A 19,592-nucleotide genomic window follows, 5' to 3' on the forward strand; every position below is an offset into this window, starting at 1 on the left:
ACATATTTCTAACTTAAAGGATGTCACAGTAGTAATTTGTTTAATGCGTCCACGAGTCTTATTATAATAGATAAATGCGGCACTACAATATTGTTCTAGTGGTTATCTTCTAATATACATTAACTTAGTCTTCAGTGTTTATACTTACCAATTCAGGGATGTCCTTTACTTTCAGAGGAACTTGGATTAAACCCAAATTAGTCCTAAAACTAAGAGAATCACCATTTTCATAATTTGGGTTGCGGAGATTAATTAATACCTTTAAAAATAAACAAGAAGCCTTGTTAGTATCTTATAAGTTTTCCCTTGCCAAACATGATAATTCTTGTTGCATCACCTCAGGCTGAAAAAGCCATTTGAGGTCGTGCATGGGTCTCCAATTACACCTATAATATTTGCATATCTATCCAATAGAACATACCTCAAGAAAATCCTTAGGTGCATAAACGGGTCGAAAAAGACTTAAGTCTGGAATGAGAGTAAAACAAAATTTCAGATAATATATTCAATGACCAATAAATATGAACGTCACTTCCTATGTTTCCATAGGGATGAATCACATTTATTGAGTATTATTTGTTGTATACTCTGAGATACTGTGAACACAGAAATAAAAACACTGTCCTTGACAATTTAAACAACTGTTATAGAAGAGTTTCTTGTAAAGATTCTGTATGAGAATTTTTAAAGTGCTTAGAATACAAATAATGCATTCTCAATGACTTTCTCTGCTTGTACTAACTTTTCTCATTTCAGTTGCACCATTTCCTATTATAGCATGTTGCTTGCCAAGTTTCCAGAGTCACTTTAGCAGTGGGGCTGGGAAAGGGAGAGCCCTTGTATGCATCTGTCCAAACAATTAGGTACATCTACAATATATAGTTGCTACTCATTCTGTGTATAAAGCTGACTGTGCACTAAATTTAAAGTGAGAGTAAATGCAATTTAAAAACTATCTTTAAGTTCTTGAAATTTACTTTTCACTAGACAATCTTTCCTTAGATCTCAACATAATTAAGTTTATAGAATTTCTACCTTAACTAAAAGATAAGTCTCAGGAAGCTATTGAAGAGATTTTATTTACTTGTTTTATTTTTTTCACTGTCATTTATTAATTGTATACACGGATGAGTTTATGACATTTCACTCATGGGTGTAATATATTCTCATTATCTTCAATCCACTATTACCATCTCCGCTCCTCCTGCAATTATACTTTCTCTAGCTCCAAGCCCTCCTTCTACTTTCATGTATGCTCTCTATTGTTTTTCTTTAATTATTAATGGTGCGTGCATACATACACATAAATCTATAAGTATAACCAAGAGTCCATTTAGTGTTGCTCCTAAACATATGTTTTAGGGGTGAATACTTGGTATTATGGCCATCCCCAGGGAAGACTAATTTTTCCTCTCTCAGCAGTTGTAAAATGTCTATAGTCCATCAATAGTCCACCCCAAATCATAAGATTTTTCCCTGTCCATGCTGGTGTTATCCTTGTTCGTGTCTTGTTTAGGCTACCCTACCACACTGTTGTCATATCATGGGTACAGCTTCCCTGTCCTATATAGAAGACATAATTTCACAGCAGACACTCTGGTCCTTTGCCTTTAACAATAGTTCTCCCAGTTGATAAATCTGTAACAAAACTCCTAAAATTAAGGCTCAGGGAAGATAACAGAAGAGGCGACAAAAAGATTATTTATTCTTTTATTTAAAAGGTTTTAAAATGCTGTTTAAAAAAAGGAAAAATGATTTAGTATTATGCAAGCAATGGAAAACAAAGCCTAAAGTTGCAAATTCTTACACTGCAAAACAGAAATCAACAAATCAGATGTCAGGGATTAGTGAAGGTGGAAGGTCTAGGCGCCTCCAGAGAAGTACTGTGTTCTTTTAGTCCAGTGACCAGTCTTGTAGGAAATACTACACATACCTGGCTCATCAGTTCCCATTTCATTCCACTTATTAAGAAGTTCTTTCTGTTCTCCAACTGGTCTCTAAAAAATTTTTTTAATTAGTTTCAAAATCAATAACTTATTCAAGAATTTAAATAAGGTACCATAACATATGGAAAACTTCTTTGGAATTACATAACTTTAGTTTTAAAATGATTGCAACATATCTAGTCTCAATGATATAGTTAGAACATGGAACTAATTAGTATAAGAAGAGAAGGTAAATGATCAGACTGGCCAGTAAATCTCACAAAGACCTCCTCCTCAGCCATATGCTACAGCTCTCATCCCATCAGCAAGCTCAGGAATGCAGGGCAAGGGGATTGACTGAGGGCATGACTGACTCAGTAGCGTTATCTTCTGATGTGAAAGACAGTATCATACCTTAGCATGCATTCCAGACAGATTTCCATCTAAGTTTTTCTACAAACCACCCTGTTAGTGCTTCAGTGGCTTCTCCTTAGTGCTCATCAAAAGTGTATGTTCTTGATTTATTCAATAGTGGAGGATAACTAGTGGGTAGAGAAGGAAGTGAAGGGAAACTCTCCTACTTGTGAGCAGCTATAGTATCTAGAACAGACTCCCACTGACTTTTTTTTCATTTCCTACCTCTCCCACCATTAAGTAAGAACTAAACAGAACTCCAGGTCTGCAGAAATACAATGGATTATTCTTTTCAGTCATTACATTAATACTGGAAGATGGCATCATGTTGCCAATTACAGACTTCAAGGAATAGTGCTACTGTGCTCACTTACTCAGAAGGTACAAAGACTAAATGCTAATGTATAGTCATTTTCTACAGTTGTGGGGGTTTTAGATGAGATGCCCCCTACAGTCTCAGGCATTAGCATATTTAGTCCCCCTGCTGATGGTGCTATTTGGGGAGGTTGAAAAGTATGTCACTAGGGGTGTGTTTAGTGAATTCAAAGGGTTGCACCGTTCCAGTTTGCTTTGTGACTCCTGCTTGTGCTCTGAGCTGCTGCTCCAGTCACCTGCCTGGCCCCTGCCATGTCTCCCCACTGTGATGGTGATGGACTCAACCCCTCTGGAGCATTAAGTTCTAAAAAAAACCCTTCCTTCCCTAACTTTCACAGCAATAAAAAAGTAACTAAGACAACAGCCAAATGTCTAAGTAGGCTATAGCATAGGTTCATTGTAATGATCACTAAATATATAAATTAAGAATATGTATAAAATATAACCAAACAATTGGCACTTACAGATTTTTATTTTAAAAAAAGATACACCAGTAAATGAAGACTATCAAGCCTAACAGTTATGCAACTTTATGACATTTTTCAATAAATAATTCACAATAAAATACTTCAGCAGAAAAAATGTTAAATGTACCTTTCGTGCTAATGGGATACTCAGTTCCGTACACATACTATTTAAACTCTTCAAGATTCTTTTTTCCCAACTTCCCTAAAATAAAAGAAAGACTCTATCATTGTTTTCCATTAACAGTATGTACCCTGATTTTAAAAAGTTACTATGATATTCATAGAAATGGCAAAACTGGTTGAGATGGCTATCCTCACTCATTAGTTCACCCAACGAACATTGATTACTTCTCATTCTGCATCAGATACCGTCCAGAGTGCTGTGACATCAGCAGCGCTGTGGTTTGGGCCATCGGTGTTCTTGGGCCCATGTGTTAACATCTCGAGCTGCAGCAGTGCACAGCTGAGAGGCAAGGGAACTCCGAGAACCAGAGCCTACTGAAAGTTCTTTAAGGCAGTGGGAGGGTTCCTCTAGGGCATTTTGGGGGTTGATAGACATATGCATTGTGTATTTTGAATTTCCACAAGCAGATAAGAGCTAAATTAGTTCTACCAGGAAGCATGGACTCTGGAGCATTCTGTTCAGGTCAAGCTCCAGGTCTGTCACAGACTGCTTGTGTGAAGTCAGGCTGAGTGACTCAGTTCATCAGCTTCCATGAGTACTAAACAAGTGCACATGTGACGCACTAAGTCACTGGCACATTAGAGCTGTGTGTGCTACCGGCACTAGTTTAAAAGAAAACCCAACCCTTATAAGCACCATACTTGAACTAGTTTCTTCAGATACCACTTTCTTTGAATGGACCAAAGTAGTTCCCAAAGTATTTAAAGTGTTTGAACTTCAGTTAATCCAATGTTGTTCAAACTATGACTACGGAAGCCTGACTGGGAGGAAGGCTGCAAAGTCTTAGTCGATATAAATGATGTTCCTGCTGCATAAAGGTCAGCAGAGTAGATAGAACAGGTGCGAAGAGGCTTCACGGGTTCTCTGAGGGGGCGCACAGCAACAGGCAGAAAGGTTTGCACAGACACTACTACTGCAGCATATGGGAAGGTCTAAAGAAACATTTGAGGGCTGAAGGGAGGGCAGATCCTTTCAATAGGGTAATGAGACAGCAACATTAGAGAAAAGGTGCCATCTCAAATGACCCTCACAAAACAGATGGCATTTTGATAACACAAAGTGAGCAGAAAGCGCTGTCCAGGACAGAAAAACAAAATGTGAACAGTGTCCATAATGCAGCAGGGAAAAGACACAATGCCCGAGAGGAGCACAGGACAGCCATATAACAGCAGGAAGAACAACATGGATGGGGAAGCGGCAGACAGGGAGTGAAAGTTCCTAAATGCCGAGCTTTTGATTAGTAGTTCTATTTTCTATTTTCTGCATCTGGGAATCGCAGAGGCATACTAAAAGGCTGTGGGACACCTCAGAAGGTTCTGCTTCTAATTAAAGGTAACAGTAGCCAGGTGATGCTGGCACCTGTAATCCCAGCACTCCAGAGGCACAGACAATCCATCTTTGTGAGTTCCAGGCCAGCCTGGTCTACAGATCGAGTTCCAGGACAGCCAGAACTGTTACATGGAGAAAACTGGTCTTGAAAAGCCCAAAAACAAACAAACAAACAAACAAACAAAAAACCAAAACCAACCAAACAAAAAGTAATAGTACTGAGAGTATATATGGAGACAGTGAGAGAGTGAAAATGGAAAAGTGTAAGACAAAAATGTAAATTAAAGTACAATCTCTGAAAAAAGTAAGTACTCAATGGAAGTTTTCATTACTGACATCAACATTATCAAGAACAGTATCAATGTGATAATAGCCTTGGTAATTAAAAGAAAGATCATAAGACTACAAAAATGAATTTATAAAACTTAAGACTATTTGGACATGTAAAACTGAAATAAAAATACTGTAATTCTAAACTACCACAATAATGACAATGACCTATTAGTACAAATGGGAAGTCATGAAGAGATGCCTATTTGGACATAACAAGTTAGATCTCACTAAAGAAATAGCCAGCATATAGTTAGTCATAGAAGAATGGCTGCAAAGGTATTCAGCATCAAAGCAGAAGAAAGCTATGGGAGTTAATAAGACAACCACAAAATTTTCAATAAATTAAGTGACACACATTAAAGATGAGTGAGACACTGGTAGAATTGTAAGTCCTCCCTACATGGTGAGGTTTTAAGACAATCTAAATGGAAAGTAGATACTAAATAAAAAATATGTCATTACCAGCAGGCTGAAAATTAATCTATTAAAAGTTAAGTAAGTGGTTTTGGACTAATGATTAACAGAATTAAGTGATTTTCTGACCCCAAAGCTGCCAACAGTTTGAGAGGAGACATACACAATAGAAGTACCATTAGGCTAAGGACTTGAACAGCAAACAAAGTAAGTCTCAAAGAGCAAAAGACAATGAGGCACAGAAGGAACATGATAAAATAATGGTCATGAAATCCAGACTAAGTGGGCTCCACGGAACTGGAGAGAACTTTGTCCTCAACAGAACAAAGAACTGAGTGGGCCTTCCCATGGACAACAAAAAATGGGAAGAAAGGCTGACACTGAGTATGAGAAGATTGCTGTGGTTTGAATACAAAACCTCCCTCCACAAGCATATTCATTAACTGTTAGACAATGGTGTTTGGAGAAAGTGGTTGGATCCTGATGGTTCTGACTTACTGAGTAAAATTGTTGATAGATTTATAAAATAATTTCATTATTATAGTGAAAAAAATAGGTGGTGGGGCCTAGTGGGAAGAACTAGGTCACTGGAAACATGCTCTATGAAGGTGTGCCTTGTCCTCTAATTCTTCTGTTTTCTATCTGACATGAGGTGAGCGAACCTGCTCCTCAACAGCCTTTGCCACACCACAGCACAGAACGTTGGGGCTAACTGATCATGCACTGAGGCCTCTGAAACTGTGAGCCACAAACTTTTCCCACCTGAGTTGTTCTCCCATATATCTGTCACAGTGATGAAAAACCAAATGGAAAACTGGTGCCAGGAGTAGAGTCATTCCTACAAAACCTGACTATATAATTTATAGGGAGAACCAGAACATATCAAAAAGACTTAAAATTTTCAAGTTTAGTCAGGAAAGTCTATGTAAACTTGGGGTTAAGGAAGGTTTCTTTTCTAAAGAGACACTATTTAAAAGAAGACAAGTATTTGAAATTGAAATAATATGACAGATATCTTGAACTACCCATTGCAAAAAGTATGAAAGCTTTTTCTCATGAGAACAGAGTGCCCTTAAAGTAGAGTGGCCTACTGGCACAGAGTCACTGTGCTCAGCCAACCAGGAGGACAGAGGCTGCTACAAGTATAATTCAGAGAGGCCTGGCCATCACTCAAGTTGAGGCAACCTTGTTGTCATCCATGGGATACTGGCTTTGCAAGGATGCAAAATATAAGAGCTCTCGTGTCATGGAAGCATCCGCTCAGATTTCAAATATGTATAAACTGATGCCAGTAACGTGGAAGGTCTGTGAGAAAGGCTCTGGGCTGGGAGAAAAGCCAGCAAAGGAGAGAAGCATTTGCAGTAGTGGAGCTGCCCAAGCCATCTGGAGCTCACCTCAAACTATCATGTGTACCAGGAGACAGACTTACTATCTTGCTGGGTTGCAGTCTTGCTTCGGTTGGATCCTTCCTTTCTATGACCCTATTCCTACCTTTTGGAACAGAACTGTTGACTCTGTACCCTTGTGTAACTTGTTTTTTACATTTACAATGATTCACAGAAAAGAGTTTTTCCTAAGTCTTAGAAGATAATCCAGACTTAGATGTTTGAGAAATAATGGAACTGTTGAGAATATGGGAACTCTTGGAGATGAACTAAATGCCGTTTTGCCTTATGAGAAGAACATGAATTTTTAGGAGCTAGGCAGTAACTGTTAAGAGTTTCAATACGGGATGCCTCCCTAAGCAGAAGCTTTTATTGTTGTCAACTAACAGAATCTGAAAAGTGAATGGATCATAAGACCTCTGAGATTATTGATGGATTATTCCCTTAACAGACTCATAACACTATGATAATATTGGGAAGTGGTGAAAGTGTAAGCTAGAGACTAGCTGGAGGAACGGGGTCACTGAGAATCTGTTCTGAAAAGGTATATCTCATCCTCAGTCCTTCTCCTTCCCCATGCTTTCTGTCCACCAAGACATAAACATATCTGTTCCTTTGCATCCTTCCACCATAGTGCTCTGCTCCAATGCTGCACAGAAGCAATGGAGCTGGTGGGCCATGGACTGAACCTCTCAAAACTGTGAGCCAGAATAAATTTGCCCTTCTTTTGAAGTGATTCCCTCAGACAGTTAACACAGTTACAAAGACCTGGCTAATAGAAAGAGACATTCCATATGTATAGTTAAGAAGAACCAAAAAATCTGGACACAGGGGTGTTTTCTGAGACTGACAATCCAACCAAGGACTATTCATGGAGCTAAACTAGAACCCCTGCACATAGCCCATGGTAGTCCAGTGCCCAAGAGGGTTCCCTAGTAATGGGAACAGGGACTGTCTCTGACATGAACTGATTGGCCTGCTCTTTGATCACCTCACCCTTAAAGGGAAGCAGCCTTACCAGGCCACAGAGGAAGACAATACAGCCACTCCTGATGAGACCTGATAGACTAGGATCAGAAGGAAGGGGAGGAGGACCTCCCCTGTCAGTGGACTGGGGGAGGGGCATGGGTGGAGAAGAGGAAGGAAAGGTAGGGTTGGGAGGGGAAGAGGGAGGGCACTACAGGTGGAATACAAAGTGAATAAACTGTAATTAATAAAAAATAATAATAATTTTTAACAAAACGACAGCCTACAGACTGGGAAAGGATCTTCACCAACCCCATATCTAACAGAGGGCTGATATCCAGCATATATAAAGAACTAAAGAAGTTAAAAAGCAATAAATCAAGTAATCCAATTAAAAAATGGGGTACAGAGCTAAACAGTGAATTCTCTGTAGAGAAATATAGAATGGCAGAGAAACACTTAAAGAGATGCTCAACATCCTTAGCCATCAGAGAGATGCAAATCAAAATGACCCTGAGATTTCACCTTACACCCATCAAAATGGCTAAAATAAAAAACTCAAATGACAACACATGCTGGAGAGGTTGTAGAGAAAGGGGAACCCTCCTCCATTGCTGGTGGGAATGTAAACTGGTACAACCACTTTGGAAATCAATCTGGTGCTTTCTCTGACAATTAGAAATAGTGCTTCCTCAAGACCCAGCTATACCACTCCTAGACATATATCCAAAAGTTGCTCAAGTACACAACAAGGACATTTGCTCAACCATGTTTGTAGCAGCTTTATTTGTAATAGCCAGAAGCTGGAAACAACCCAGATGTCCATCAAAAGAGGAATGGATACAGAAATTAATATATTTTTACACAACGGAATATTACTCATCAATCAAAAATGAGGAAATCATGAAATTTGCAGGCAAATGGTGGGATCTAGAAAATATCATTCTGAGTGAGGTATCCCAGAAGGACAAAGACACACATGGTATAATTTTTAAAAAGCTTAATTAAAAAAAAAAAAAAAGAAACCGGTTAATTCAGCCAATACTTATTCAGAAGTTCTCTAGGCTAAGTGCTAGGATAGGTGCTAGGGAGAGATGCTCTTAAGGTAGTGAACACTGAAGCAACTGGACAGGTAAATATTTAGGCTCTACCGGTCCCAGGCTCTCCATTGCAATTATTTAACTCTTGCAGTGCAAAAAGGTCAGAGACAATATATAGATGATTAAGCATGACTATTTCCAAAAATGTATTTTATTAATTCCTATCATTTTCTTGTGCTATAAGATTTATTTTTCTCACTGCTTACAGATTTGACAAAACAAATTCCACACATAAAAGGTAAAAAAGTAATTCAGTTAGACATCCATCTATACACCAGCATTAATAGTTGACCATTTTTACCTCAGCATGTATCTAATTTACATAAAAATACATACATCTAGGTGTGGCTCAGACAAATACATATATATGTACAGCCTAAACCATAACTAACACACTGCTGATCATCCACAGCAAACTCCACCATTAAACTTCCTTATTCTGACTGGGGATGCCCTTTGTGGCCATAGTACACGTTTGTTTTTGTGTGAAACTGCCAGGCTTTACCTCAGTGCTGACAGCATTTGAATTCCGGCTGTCATAACCTCCACCAGTATTTATCTTTTCAGTCTTCATTGTAGCTATTCTTCTGATGTATACAATACAGTTCTTAATATTATTCTTTTTAATTGGTTTTGCAACCAGTTAAAAACCCTTGTAAAACACCCTTTTGCTAGTCCTAAAGAGTAGGAGGCAGGCTGCATTCAGCCAAGAACCTAGGAGCTATTGTGTGCCAAGTCCTGCGTCTGGAAAGAAAACCATTCATTCATATGCAGAATAAAATGCTATCAGTCAGAGTCGGTGACTGGCAGCTTTAAGGCTCTAATAAGATAAAACATGATTTTTCTATATTAATTAATTAAAATTTTCTGCTGAGAATGGGGGTAAAGACTTTTAATCTCAACACTTTAGAGGTGGAGGCAGGCAGCTCACTGCATTTGAAGCTAGTCTGGCCAATATAGTGAGTTACAAGCCAGCAAGGGATAAGTAGTAAGATCCTGTGATTAAAATTATTTTATCTACACAGGCATGATGATACACACCTTTAATCCCAGCACGATAGAGGCAGAGAAGCACATGGATCCCTCTGAGTTTGAGGTCACTGAGTTCTAGGCTACTGACTTACATGGTCTCAAGGAAAAAAAACAATCCAAAAAATATTTAGACCTTAACTTTCCATCTTTCTTTTTTTTAGTTTAATTCTGCATAACAAAAGCCACACAATTCTTTCATGAACATATTTAGCTATTTGTGCTTTTATACAAATACATAAATTTTTATACAAATAGATAAATATCATTTGACCCTAGAGATACCACTTAGAATAAGTATATTACATATTTCCTTCAAATCTCCATTATCTCAGTCATACTGTCTCTATAATCATCTAATTTGGAGGGGTTTTTTTTTTATGAAAATAACAGAATCTTGCTAACATAAACCACCATGAACCTGGCAACTGGCCACAGGAGAACACTTTCTACAGCTGCAAACGCACAACTGCGTGAGCAAAGGGATGCATGCACAGAATTTCTGTAGGAATGATTTGAACTTTTCATAATAAAAATTTTAATTTTAATTTTCTGGGGCCATGCTAGAGAGAAGAACCCATCTCTGGCTGTGATGGTTCCACAGTCTCATCCAGCACTCAAAAGAAGGTTCACAAGCATTGCTGTGCCAGGGAGGTGGCTGGGCTGTGTCCAGTAAAGGACAACATAGAGATATGGGAACACATGACAGACTCTCTCGCTTTAAATGTCTTCTTGCATTTTTTGTGTCTAGCTTGTTTTATTAATTTTTAAAAATGGTTTCTTCCTTGTTGCCAGCCAACTAACAGTGACAGCCTGCTGTGAGAGTAAATATATATATATATTTTTTTTTTTAATATATTTTTAAATATGGTGTCAGTAAAACTGACTTCAAAGGACAGAGGGTGTTTGTTTGTTTGTTTGTTTGGTTGGTTGGTTTTTGGTTTTTCAAGACAGGGTTTCTCTGTGCACCCTTGACTATCCTGGACTCACTTCACAGACTAGTCTAGTCTGGAACTCACAGAGATTGGTCTGCCTCTGTCTCCCTGAGTGCTGGGATTACAGGCATACACCATGGCACCCAGCTGGACAGAGGGTTTTTATTGTTGTTGTTGTTTTAGGGATTTAGTTACATACTTCTTTATTTATTTATTTGGTGCTTTGTTTGTTTTTAATGTGTTAATTCATCTAGAGTTCATTCACTGGCCTTGAGGAGTAGATTGTAAAAGAAGGCATTACCCCATTTCAAACTTCAGGCCAGTATGGTATATGACCCTTTCTTTCTATGTAATGTTTTTAATGTTTTCCAGGGTTACTATAGGTATTACATATTACTATATTAGCAAAATAGTAATATGCCATACTATATATTATATACTATAGTATCTATTAAATATTACTATATATATTACTATAACTAAATAGGTATGAACGTTGATTACTGAAAATAAAAAGGCAGAGTGTACAAGTGTCATTATTACTGAAGAGGCTCTTAACCAGTCTTTCTATGATCCAATATATATTATGCAAATAAGAATATACTCTACACTGCATTACTTGGCATGCAAGAAGAAAACAGAAGCAAACAAACAGTGACCAACCTGTGCTTTCCTCATGTACACCAAGGGCTCTTTGAGATGCTCAGGGGGAGCGGAAGGGTGACTGGGCAAAGGGTACCTGGAAGCAGAGAAAGGCAGCTAAATGGCATGGTGAGCTCTTGATACTGAATTAACATGGTGAGAAGTTACTAACTCTGCAGTCCATGCTACAGATAGAGAATCTGTTAATAGTTCATTTGCATGTACAGGGTCTAACAAATTCTTTAATTATACCATCCTAGTAATGGGCAATGTTTTTGTGCTGTATTTCATGCAGGGACTCACTGGGTAGCCCCAGCAGGCCTATGACTTCCTATACAGACCAGGATGGCCTTGAGCTGGTCTTGCCTCTGCCTCACAACCACTGGGATTACAGATGTGCAAAACTACACCAGACAAAATGTAATCAGTCAAGAACAGAAGCACACTGGCTTACAGTACTGGAGCACAGGAAGTTAAACATCCAGGAGCCATCATCTGGAGAGAGCCTTGCTCCTGTATTATCTGGTGACAAAAGGTAAGAGGCTCACTGGGAAAAGAGCCAAGCCTGGCCTTTCACAGTGTCTCCAGCCCACCTGTAAGGGCAAGGCACTTGTGCTCTAATGGCTCTCAAGGGGCTCAGCTGTCAGTATTATTACAGCGGAAAGTACATTCCACCTATGAACTTTAGAGGGGACATTTAAACCAGAGCAGATCATTTAAGTTATTGTTTGTCTGGATTTTTAAGACCATTTAATCCTGGAGTTCAGATTAGGGATAACCTATGGTCTTTATTTGCTCTTTAAAAAAAAAATAAATGAACTCTGTGTGTGCTTACATGTATGTGAACTTCTTTATGTGCATATGTCTACTCAGTCTTTACCAGGCAGTGCTCTTAATGGCAGAGCCATCTCTCTGGCTCAGTCTTAATCAGTAATAAAAGTCTGAAATTGAGCTCTCACTTCTGCTTTATCATCATTTTATTCATTGTATCAGCTCCCATTCTGTTTTATCATTTTTCTCCTTTTATTCAGAACCCAAGAAAGAAGAAAGGCAGTATTAATAAGCTCCTACAGAATCTCAACCAGTTATTAAAAATATAAGTTGCACCGCGTAGTGTATTGAAGGTATGATAATGATTGAAAGATAGTCCTGGCCATCAGCTAAAAAGACAGTCTGCCATACAAAACTATTTCCAGAAATGCACTAGATCACGAAAACAGAAGTTGTTAGCAAAATATCAGGTTAAAAGGTCATAATTGGAAAAATGCACAACAGGTATCTCTACTATACTGTGTGAATTAGCATTTTGATCATCAGAACAAACATCAATCTTTGATGGCCAAAACTTCTAATGATATCGTTGAAGTCAATTTCAATAATAGATAGCACGTATATCTGATGTTAGCTGAAAATTCAAAGACCAACTTGGAAGACGGTCATAGGCAAAACACTAAAATCTAATTTTAACCAGTCAGAAGAAAAAGTGGGGAAGAGTTTTTAACTCACTGGCACAGGAGACAAGTTTATGAACAGAAGACCAACAGCACAGGCTCTAAGATTAACAATGAATAAATGGGACCTCGTGAAACTGAAAAGCTTCTATAAAACAAAGGACACTGTCGTCAGAACAAAATAACAGCCTACAGATTAGGAAAGGATCTTCAACAACTCTATATCTGACAGAGGGCTAATATCCAGTATATATAAAGAATGCAAGAAGTTAAACAGCAACAAATCAAGTAATCCAATTAAAAAATGGGGTACACAGCTAAACAGAAAATTCTCAATAGAGGAATATCAGATGGCAGAGAAACACTTAAAGAAATGCTCAACGTCCTTAGCTATCAGGGAAATGCAAATCAAAATGACTCTGAGATTTCACCTTATACCCATCAGAATGGCTAAGATCAAGAACTCAAGTGACAACACATGCTGGAGAGGATGTGGAGAAAGGGGAACCCTTCTCCATTGCAAGTGGGAATATAAACTTTTACAACCACTTTGGAAATCAATCAGGCACTTTCTCATACAATAAAGAATACTGCTACCTCAAGATCCGGCTATACCACTCCTAGGCATATATCGAAAAGATACTCAAGTATACAAGGACATTTGCTCAACCATGTTTGTAGCAGCCTTATTTGTAATAGCCAGAAGCTGGAAACAACCCAGATGTCCCTCAGTTGAGGAATGGGTACAGAAATTATGGTACATTTACACAATGGCATACTACTCAGCAATTAAAAACAAGGAAATTATGAAAATTGCAGGCAAATGGCAGGAACTAGAGAAGATCATCCTAAGTGAGGTATCCCAGAAGCAGAAAAACACATATGGTATATACTCACTTATAAGTGGATATTAGACATATAATCATACTAAAATCTGTACACCTACGGAAGCTATTCAAGAAGGAGGACCCTGGTAAGATGCTCAATCTTCATTCAGAAAAGCAAACAAGATGGGCATCAGAAGAGGGAGAAAACAGAGAACAGGATAGGAACCTACCACAGAGGGCCTCTGAAAGACTCTACCCTGCAGGGCATCAAAGCAGATGCTGAGACACATAGCCAAACTTTGGGCAGAGTGCAGGGAAATTTACGGAAGAAGGGGGAGATAGAAAGACCTGGAGGGGAAAAGAGCTCCACAAGGAGAGCAACAGAATCAAAAAATCTGGGCCCAGGGGTTTTTTCTGAGACTGATACTCTAACCAAGGACCATGTATGGAGATAACCTAGACCCCCTGCACAGATAGAGCCTATGGCAGCTCCTACTCCTAGTAAGGGGAACAGAGGTTGTCTCTGACATGAACTCAGTGGTCTTTGATCACCTTCTCCTGAAGGGGGAGCAGCCTTACCAGGCCATAGAGGAAGACAATGTAGCCAGTCCTGATGAGACCTGATAGACTAGGGTCAGATGGAAGGGGAGGAGGACCTCCCCTATCAGTGGACTGGGAGAGGGGCATAGAAGGAGGGAGGATGGAATTGGGAGGATATGAGGCAGGAGGCTACAGCTGGGATACAAAGTGAATAAACTGTAATTAATAAAAAAAAAATAATTTTTTTCTTCTTTTTTTTTTCTGTTGCAAACCACATGAAGATCTTTTATTGTAAATCATTACAAGCTGCAGCTTGGACTCACCACCCCCCTCCACCACTGAAGCGGTGAGAGCCAAGAGCCTCGTGCTCAGGTTAGTTGGGTGATTTAAAGATTCTGGTCCCTCCTAGCATGGCCAAGGCAGGGGTGATTCCTGCCTGGCAAGCATCTATTGGTCAAAATGCTGCATTTTGAATTGATTGGCTACAGGAAGGTCCCCAAACCATTAATGATCTGCTGTCCCTCCCTAGAGGGATGGGCCAGTTTCCTAGCAATTGTATCTCTAGTGGGTGGGGAAGGAACGCAGCAAGGCGGGTTCTTCCCCTCAGGGCATTACTGGACTTCTCCACCCAGCTAGCCTGAGTTCAAGCCTTAAACTTTAATAATAACTGCTGATTTTTAATCTTTTGGTCTCTCATTTCCCCCTTTCCCATGGTCATTTGAAGAGCCTTTTCTGAGTTTTTTTTTTTTTTTTAATTATATATTTCCTTTTGTGTACTAAAAATTCATATGAGTTTCAGGAAATGAAAAAGTTATGTGACCTGGATCTGGCATAGCTCAAACAGACCCCAGATGAGTTTTTCCCTGGTCTTGGGATTCCTCACTTTTCCCATTTAATAGACAAATTTTAACTTCTGTCTCCAGTCTAAACTTGTCTTAGCAGATTTTCACCTGTTTGACTCTGTTCTGGGATCAGCTATGGACTGCAAGCTGAAATCTGGACTTCCTGGAAGCTGACATGATTGCTCCCTGCCTCTTCGGGTGGATCAACTAACCAGACACTTCTGAGGACTGCCCCTTTGCCTAGCCTTTGACTGGCATTTTAGCCTCTCTAGCCCCTGATGCCAACGGTCCAACTGTCAGAACTGAAGAAGCTCCAGAAGATGGATCTTTGCCCAAATCCCACCTAGCAGGCTGAAATGCTAAGTCAAAAGGGGCTGACTCCCTGGCATTAGCTATTATCTTGGGCACCTGCTTAGCTGAAATGGGAACTAATATTTCAGCAACTGGGCTAAAAGCCTAGAAAGATACTAAAGAAAAAGGATAATAGTTCTCTTTGGCTTACTACCCCTATATCCACCCTGAAGGGACCCCTACTCATTTTGATTTTTATCTTTGGGACTTGTATTTTAAATTGCTTGATGGCTCTCTTGAAAAAAATGTTTGGGAGCAATACACTAATGGTACTCAGATCCCATTATAAAAAGGTAAATCTATAGGATACAAGAAAAGACCCAAGATTAGGTCTTCAAATGATCATGGGAAAGGGGGAAATGAGAGACCAAAAGGTTTTTTTAATTAAATAAGATTTTTAAAAATTCTTTATTAATTACACTTTATTCACTTTGTATTCCCCTTGATTCCCTCCCTCCTCCAGTCCCAATCCCTCCCTTCCTCCACCTTCTGCATGCATGCCCCTCCCCAAGTCCACTGATAGGGGAGGTCTTCTTTTCCTTCCTTCTGATCCTAGTCAATTAGGTCTCTTCAGGAGTGGCTGCATTGCCTTCTTCTGTGGCCTGGTAAGGCTGCTCCCCCATTAGGGGGAGGTAATTAAAGAGCAGGCCAATCAGTTCATGTTAGAGACAGTCCCTGTTCCTATTACAATGGAACCCACTTGGATACTGACCTGCCATGGTGAACACCTGTGCAGGGGTCTTAGGTTATCTCCATGCATGTTCCTTGGTTGGAGTATCAGTCACAGGAAAGACCCCTGTGCTCAGATTTTTTGGTTCTGTTGTTCTCCTTGTTCCTGTCCTCTCCAGATCTTACTGTTCCCCCTTCTTTCATGAGATTCCCTGCACTCTGCCCAAAGGTTGGCCATAAGTCTCAGCATCTGCATTGATAGTCTACAGGGCAGAGCCTTTCAGAGGTCCTCTGTGTCAGGCTCCTGACTTGTTCCCTCTTTTCTCCTTCTGATGTCCATCCTCTTTGCCTTTCTGGATAGGGATTGAGCAAAAAAATAATTTTTTAAAAAAGAAAAAAAAAAATCTAATTTTAAAAATGTGTGTGGTTCTCCTAGGCATATATCCAAAAGATGCTCAAGTACACAACAAGGACATTTGTTCAACCATGTTTGTAGCAGTTTTATTTGTAATAGCCAGAACCTGGAAACAACCCAGATGTCCCTCAACAGAGGAATGGATACAGAAATTGTGGTGCATTTACAAAATGGAATACTACTCAGCAATTAAAAACAAGGAAATCATGAAGTTTGCAGGCAAATGGTGGGACCTAGAAAAGATCATCCTGAGTGAGGAATCCCAGAAGCAGAAAGACACACATGGTATATATTCACTTATAAGTGGATAATAGACCTATAAGATAAGACAGCATAAACATACTAAAATCTGTGCACCTAAAGAAGCTAAACAAGAAGGAGGACTCAGGGTAAGAAGATCAAACCTTACTTAGAAAGACAACTAGGATGGACATTGAAAGTAGGAGAAAATGAGAAGCAGAATAAAAGCCTACCATAGAGGGCTTCTGAAAGACTCTATATAGCAGTGTATCAAAGCAGATGCTGAGACTCATAACCAAACTTTGGGCAGAGTACAGGGAATCATATGAAAACAGAGAGACTTGGTAAAACCTGGAGAGAACAGGAGCTCCACAAGGACCAAATATATCTGGGCACAGGAGCTTGTCTGAGACTGATTCTCCAACCAGGGACCATGTATGGCTATAACCTAGAACTCCTGCTTGGATGTAGCCCATGGCAGCTCAGTATCCAAGTGGGTACCCTAGTAAGGGGAACAGGGACCGTCTCTGGCATGAACTCTATGGCTAGCTCCTTGACTGCCTCCACCCCATCATGGGAGGAGCAGCCTAGTCAGTCCACAGAGGAGGACAATGTAGCCACTCCTGGTGAGACTTGATAAGCTAGGGTCAGATGGAAGGGGAGGAGGACCTCCCTTATAAGTGGACTTAGAGAGGGGCAAGGAGGAGATGAGGGAGGGAGGGTGGGATTGAGAGGGAAAAAGGGAGGGGCTACAGCTTTGACACAAAGTAAATAAACTGTAATTAATATAAAAAATAAAAAAATTATATAAAAAAATGTATGTGGTGGTTTGAATAAGAAAAGTCCCCACTGGCTCATTTATTTGAATGTTGAGTTCCCAGTTTTTGGAACTGTGTGCAAAGACTTGAGAGATGTGCCCTTGTTGGAAGAGGGGCAGCACTGGGGTGTCGGGGGGAGTTCGGCTCTGAGGACTCAAAAGCCCACACTGGTTCCGTCTCATCTCTCTGCCTTGGGCTATGCATCAGATGTAGACTCTCTACTACTGCTCCTGCTGTCTTCCTCCCCACCAAGATGGTCATGGTCTCACCCTCTAAAACTGTAAGCTAGCCCCCAATTAAATGATTTCTTTTGTGAGTTGACTTGGTCACGGAGTTTCTTCACAACAATTGAAAAGGAACTAAGTATAAATCCACAGGTCTTCATCTGAGCCTACCTCACAAACAAGCTGGTTACACGAGGCTATCTCATTTCCCAGTTAACAATAGGTTGGGCAGAGAATGTGGGAAATGGGAGTGTTAAAAACTAGAGAATGCTGGAGACAGATCAAGTGGTAAAACAAAATCGGAGACCCAGAAACTTACTGACCTGTTTATACATGTCATGAGAGCAGGACACGTGCTTAGTTTTCTATCCTACACCATGAGTGCTTCTCATCCCACGGGCACACAGTGAACACTCCACAAATAATGTGCGAATAAACAATGTATGTTTAATAAACCACAAAGCTAACAGTCTAGAGCTATATTTTTTGAAAGCAACTATACACTTTAATAAACACTGATGGCAAATCAAGATAAATAAAAACATTAGGTTCTTAGTAAAAATAATAATCTTACAAAGAAAAAGAAATTATGTTTAGAAATTATGTCAGTCAGCAATAACAGAAAGCAGTATAATAATTCGACAATAAAAAGAATATGAGTATTATAAGAAATATCCCATTACCTAATTACACTGGATTAATACATTCTCAATATACAAACCTGGCACTATGGAAAAGCACCAACTATTCATCACTCATTTTCAGATTAGATTGTAGTGATTTGTGACATTAACTTACTTGAAACCCTGTAAGAACACTAATGACAAGTGAGAGCATATGAATAGACAGAAATACTAATTTTACTACATACAAAGTAAATATAGTTAAACAAAATAGATGGAAAAAACTCACACATTCAGTTCACTATAAACAGCATTCTGAAGTTTCTTCTCCCAACCTGTTTTTAAGTTTTAAAAAAATAAATATTAGTTTCATAAGCAACACAGTAACTTTTTACCTTCTTAAAATTTATTTATTTTATGTGTGTGTATGCCTGAATGAATACATGTGCACCAAAATTCACGCAGGAGCCTGTGAATCTCAGAAGAGATCACCAGATCATCTGGAACTAGAATTATAGGGGTTGTGGGCTGACCTGAGTATGCTGGAAACCGAACCAGGGTCTCTTGGAGGAGTAGGCAGTCCTCTTAATTGTTGAGTTAGCTCTCTAGTCCCAACTTAATAAAATTTAACTCACTGAAATGTTGGCATCATAGTTATTTGTGACAGAATTTTGCTAACCATAACTATGTAAGTAAAACGTGAATCATTTTCTCACGTTGAGAGCAATGTCTTCTTCCACTGTCAAAATACTAAATGAACGCAAATGTCTTTGAACTCCTGACCAACAAGCAGAGTATTCTGAGGAGCTACCATTTAGTCCTCCAGCTCCCATATGCTAGCACTGATGCCAGGTTCCTCCATGTACAAAAATTAAGATGTTCTTTTTGGTTTTGATTTGGGTTTTTGTTTGTTTTTGTTTTTTGTTATTTTGAAAGCATATAAAAATAATGTAGGAGAGCCATAGCAGGAAGTAAAAAAACAAGCTACTTAAATAAAAACATATTTGCCAGTCTTGAGACATATTTTGAGTAGGGACATATTTTGACTGCAAAGCAGTCGTTTTTAGTGTCCTTGAGTATTTGCACAATTTTAT

The 19,592-nt window shown here is 39.2% G+C and overlaps 1 protein-coding gene across 2 annotated transcripts in view; it reads right to left on the bottom strand.

Annotated features, from left to right (window-relative positions):
• Tbc1d19 (TBC1 domain family member 19) overlaps positions 1-19,592 on the bottom strand; it is a 133,026-nt gene that overhangs the window by 87,451 nt on the left and 25,983 nt on the right. The window contains exons 3-8 of one of the 2 annotated variants that reach the window (XM_060365309.1): positions 18,788-18,833; positions 11,520-11,595; positions 3,309-3,383; positions 1,934-1,997; positions 422-468; positions 149-259 (exon numbers count right to left, since the gene is read on the bottom strand). In XM_060365309.1, the coding sequence (XP_060221292.1) occupies positions 149-259; positions 422-468; positions 1,934-1,997; positions 3,309-3,383; positions 11,520-11,595; positions 18,788-18,833 (419 nt within the window). The remainder of the gene's footprint in view (positions 1-148; positions 260-421; positions 469-1,933; positions 1,998-3,308; positions 3,384-11,519; positions 11,596-18,787; positions 18,834-19,592) is intronic. The other variant, XM_060365310.1, reaches the window with a different exon arrangement.

This window comes from Meriones unguiculatus, chromosome 12, assembly GCF_030254825.1.
Source record: "Meriones unguiculatus strain TT.TT164.6M chromosome 12, Bangor_MerUng_6.1, whole genome shotgun sequence".
Taxonomy (NCBI): Eukaryota; Metazoa; Chordata; class Mammalia; order Rodentia; family Muridae; genus Meriones; species Meriones unguiculatus.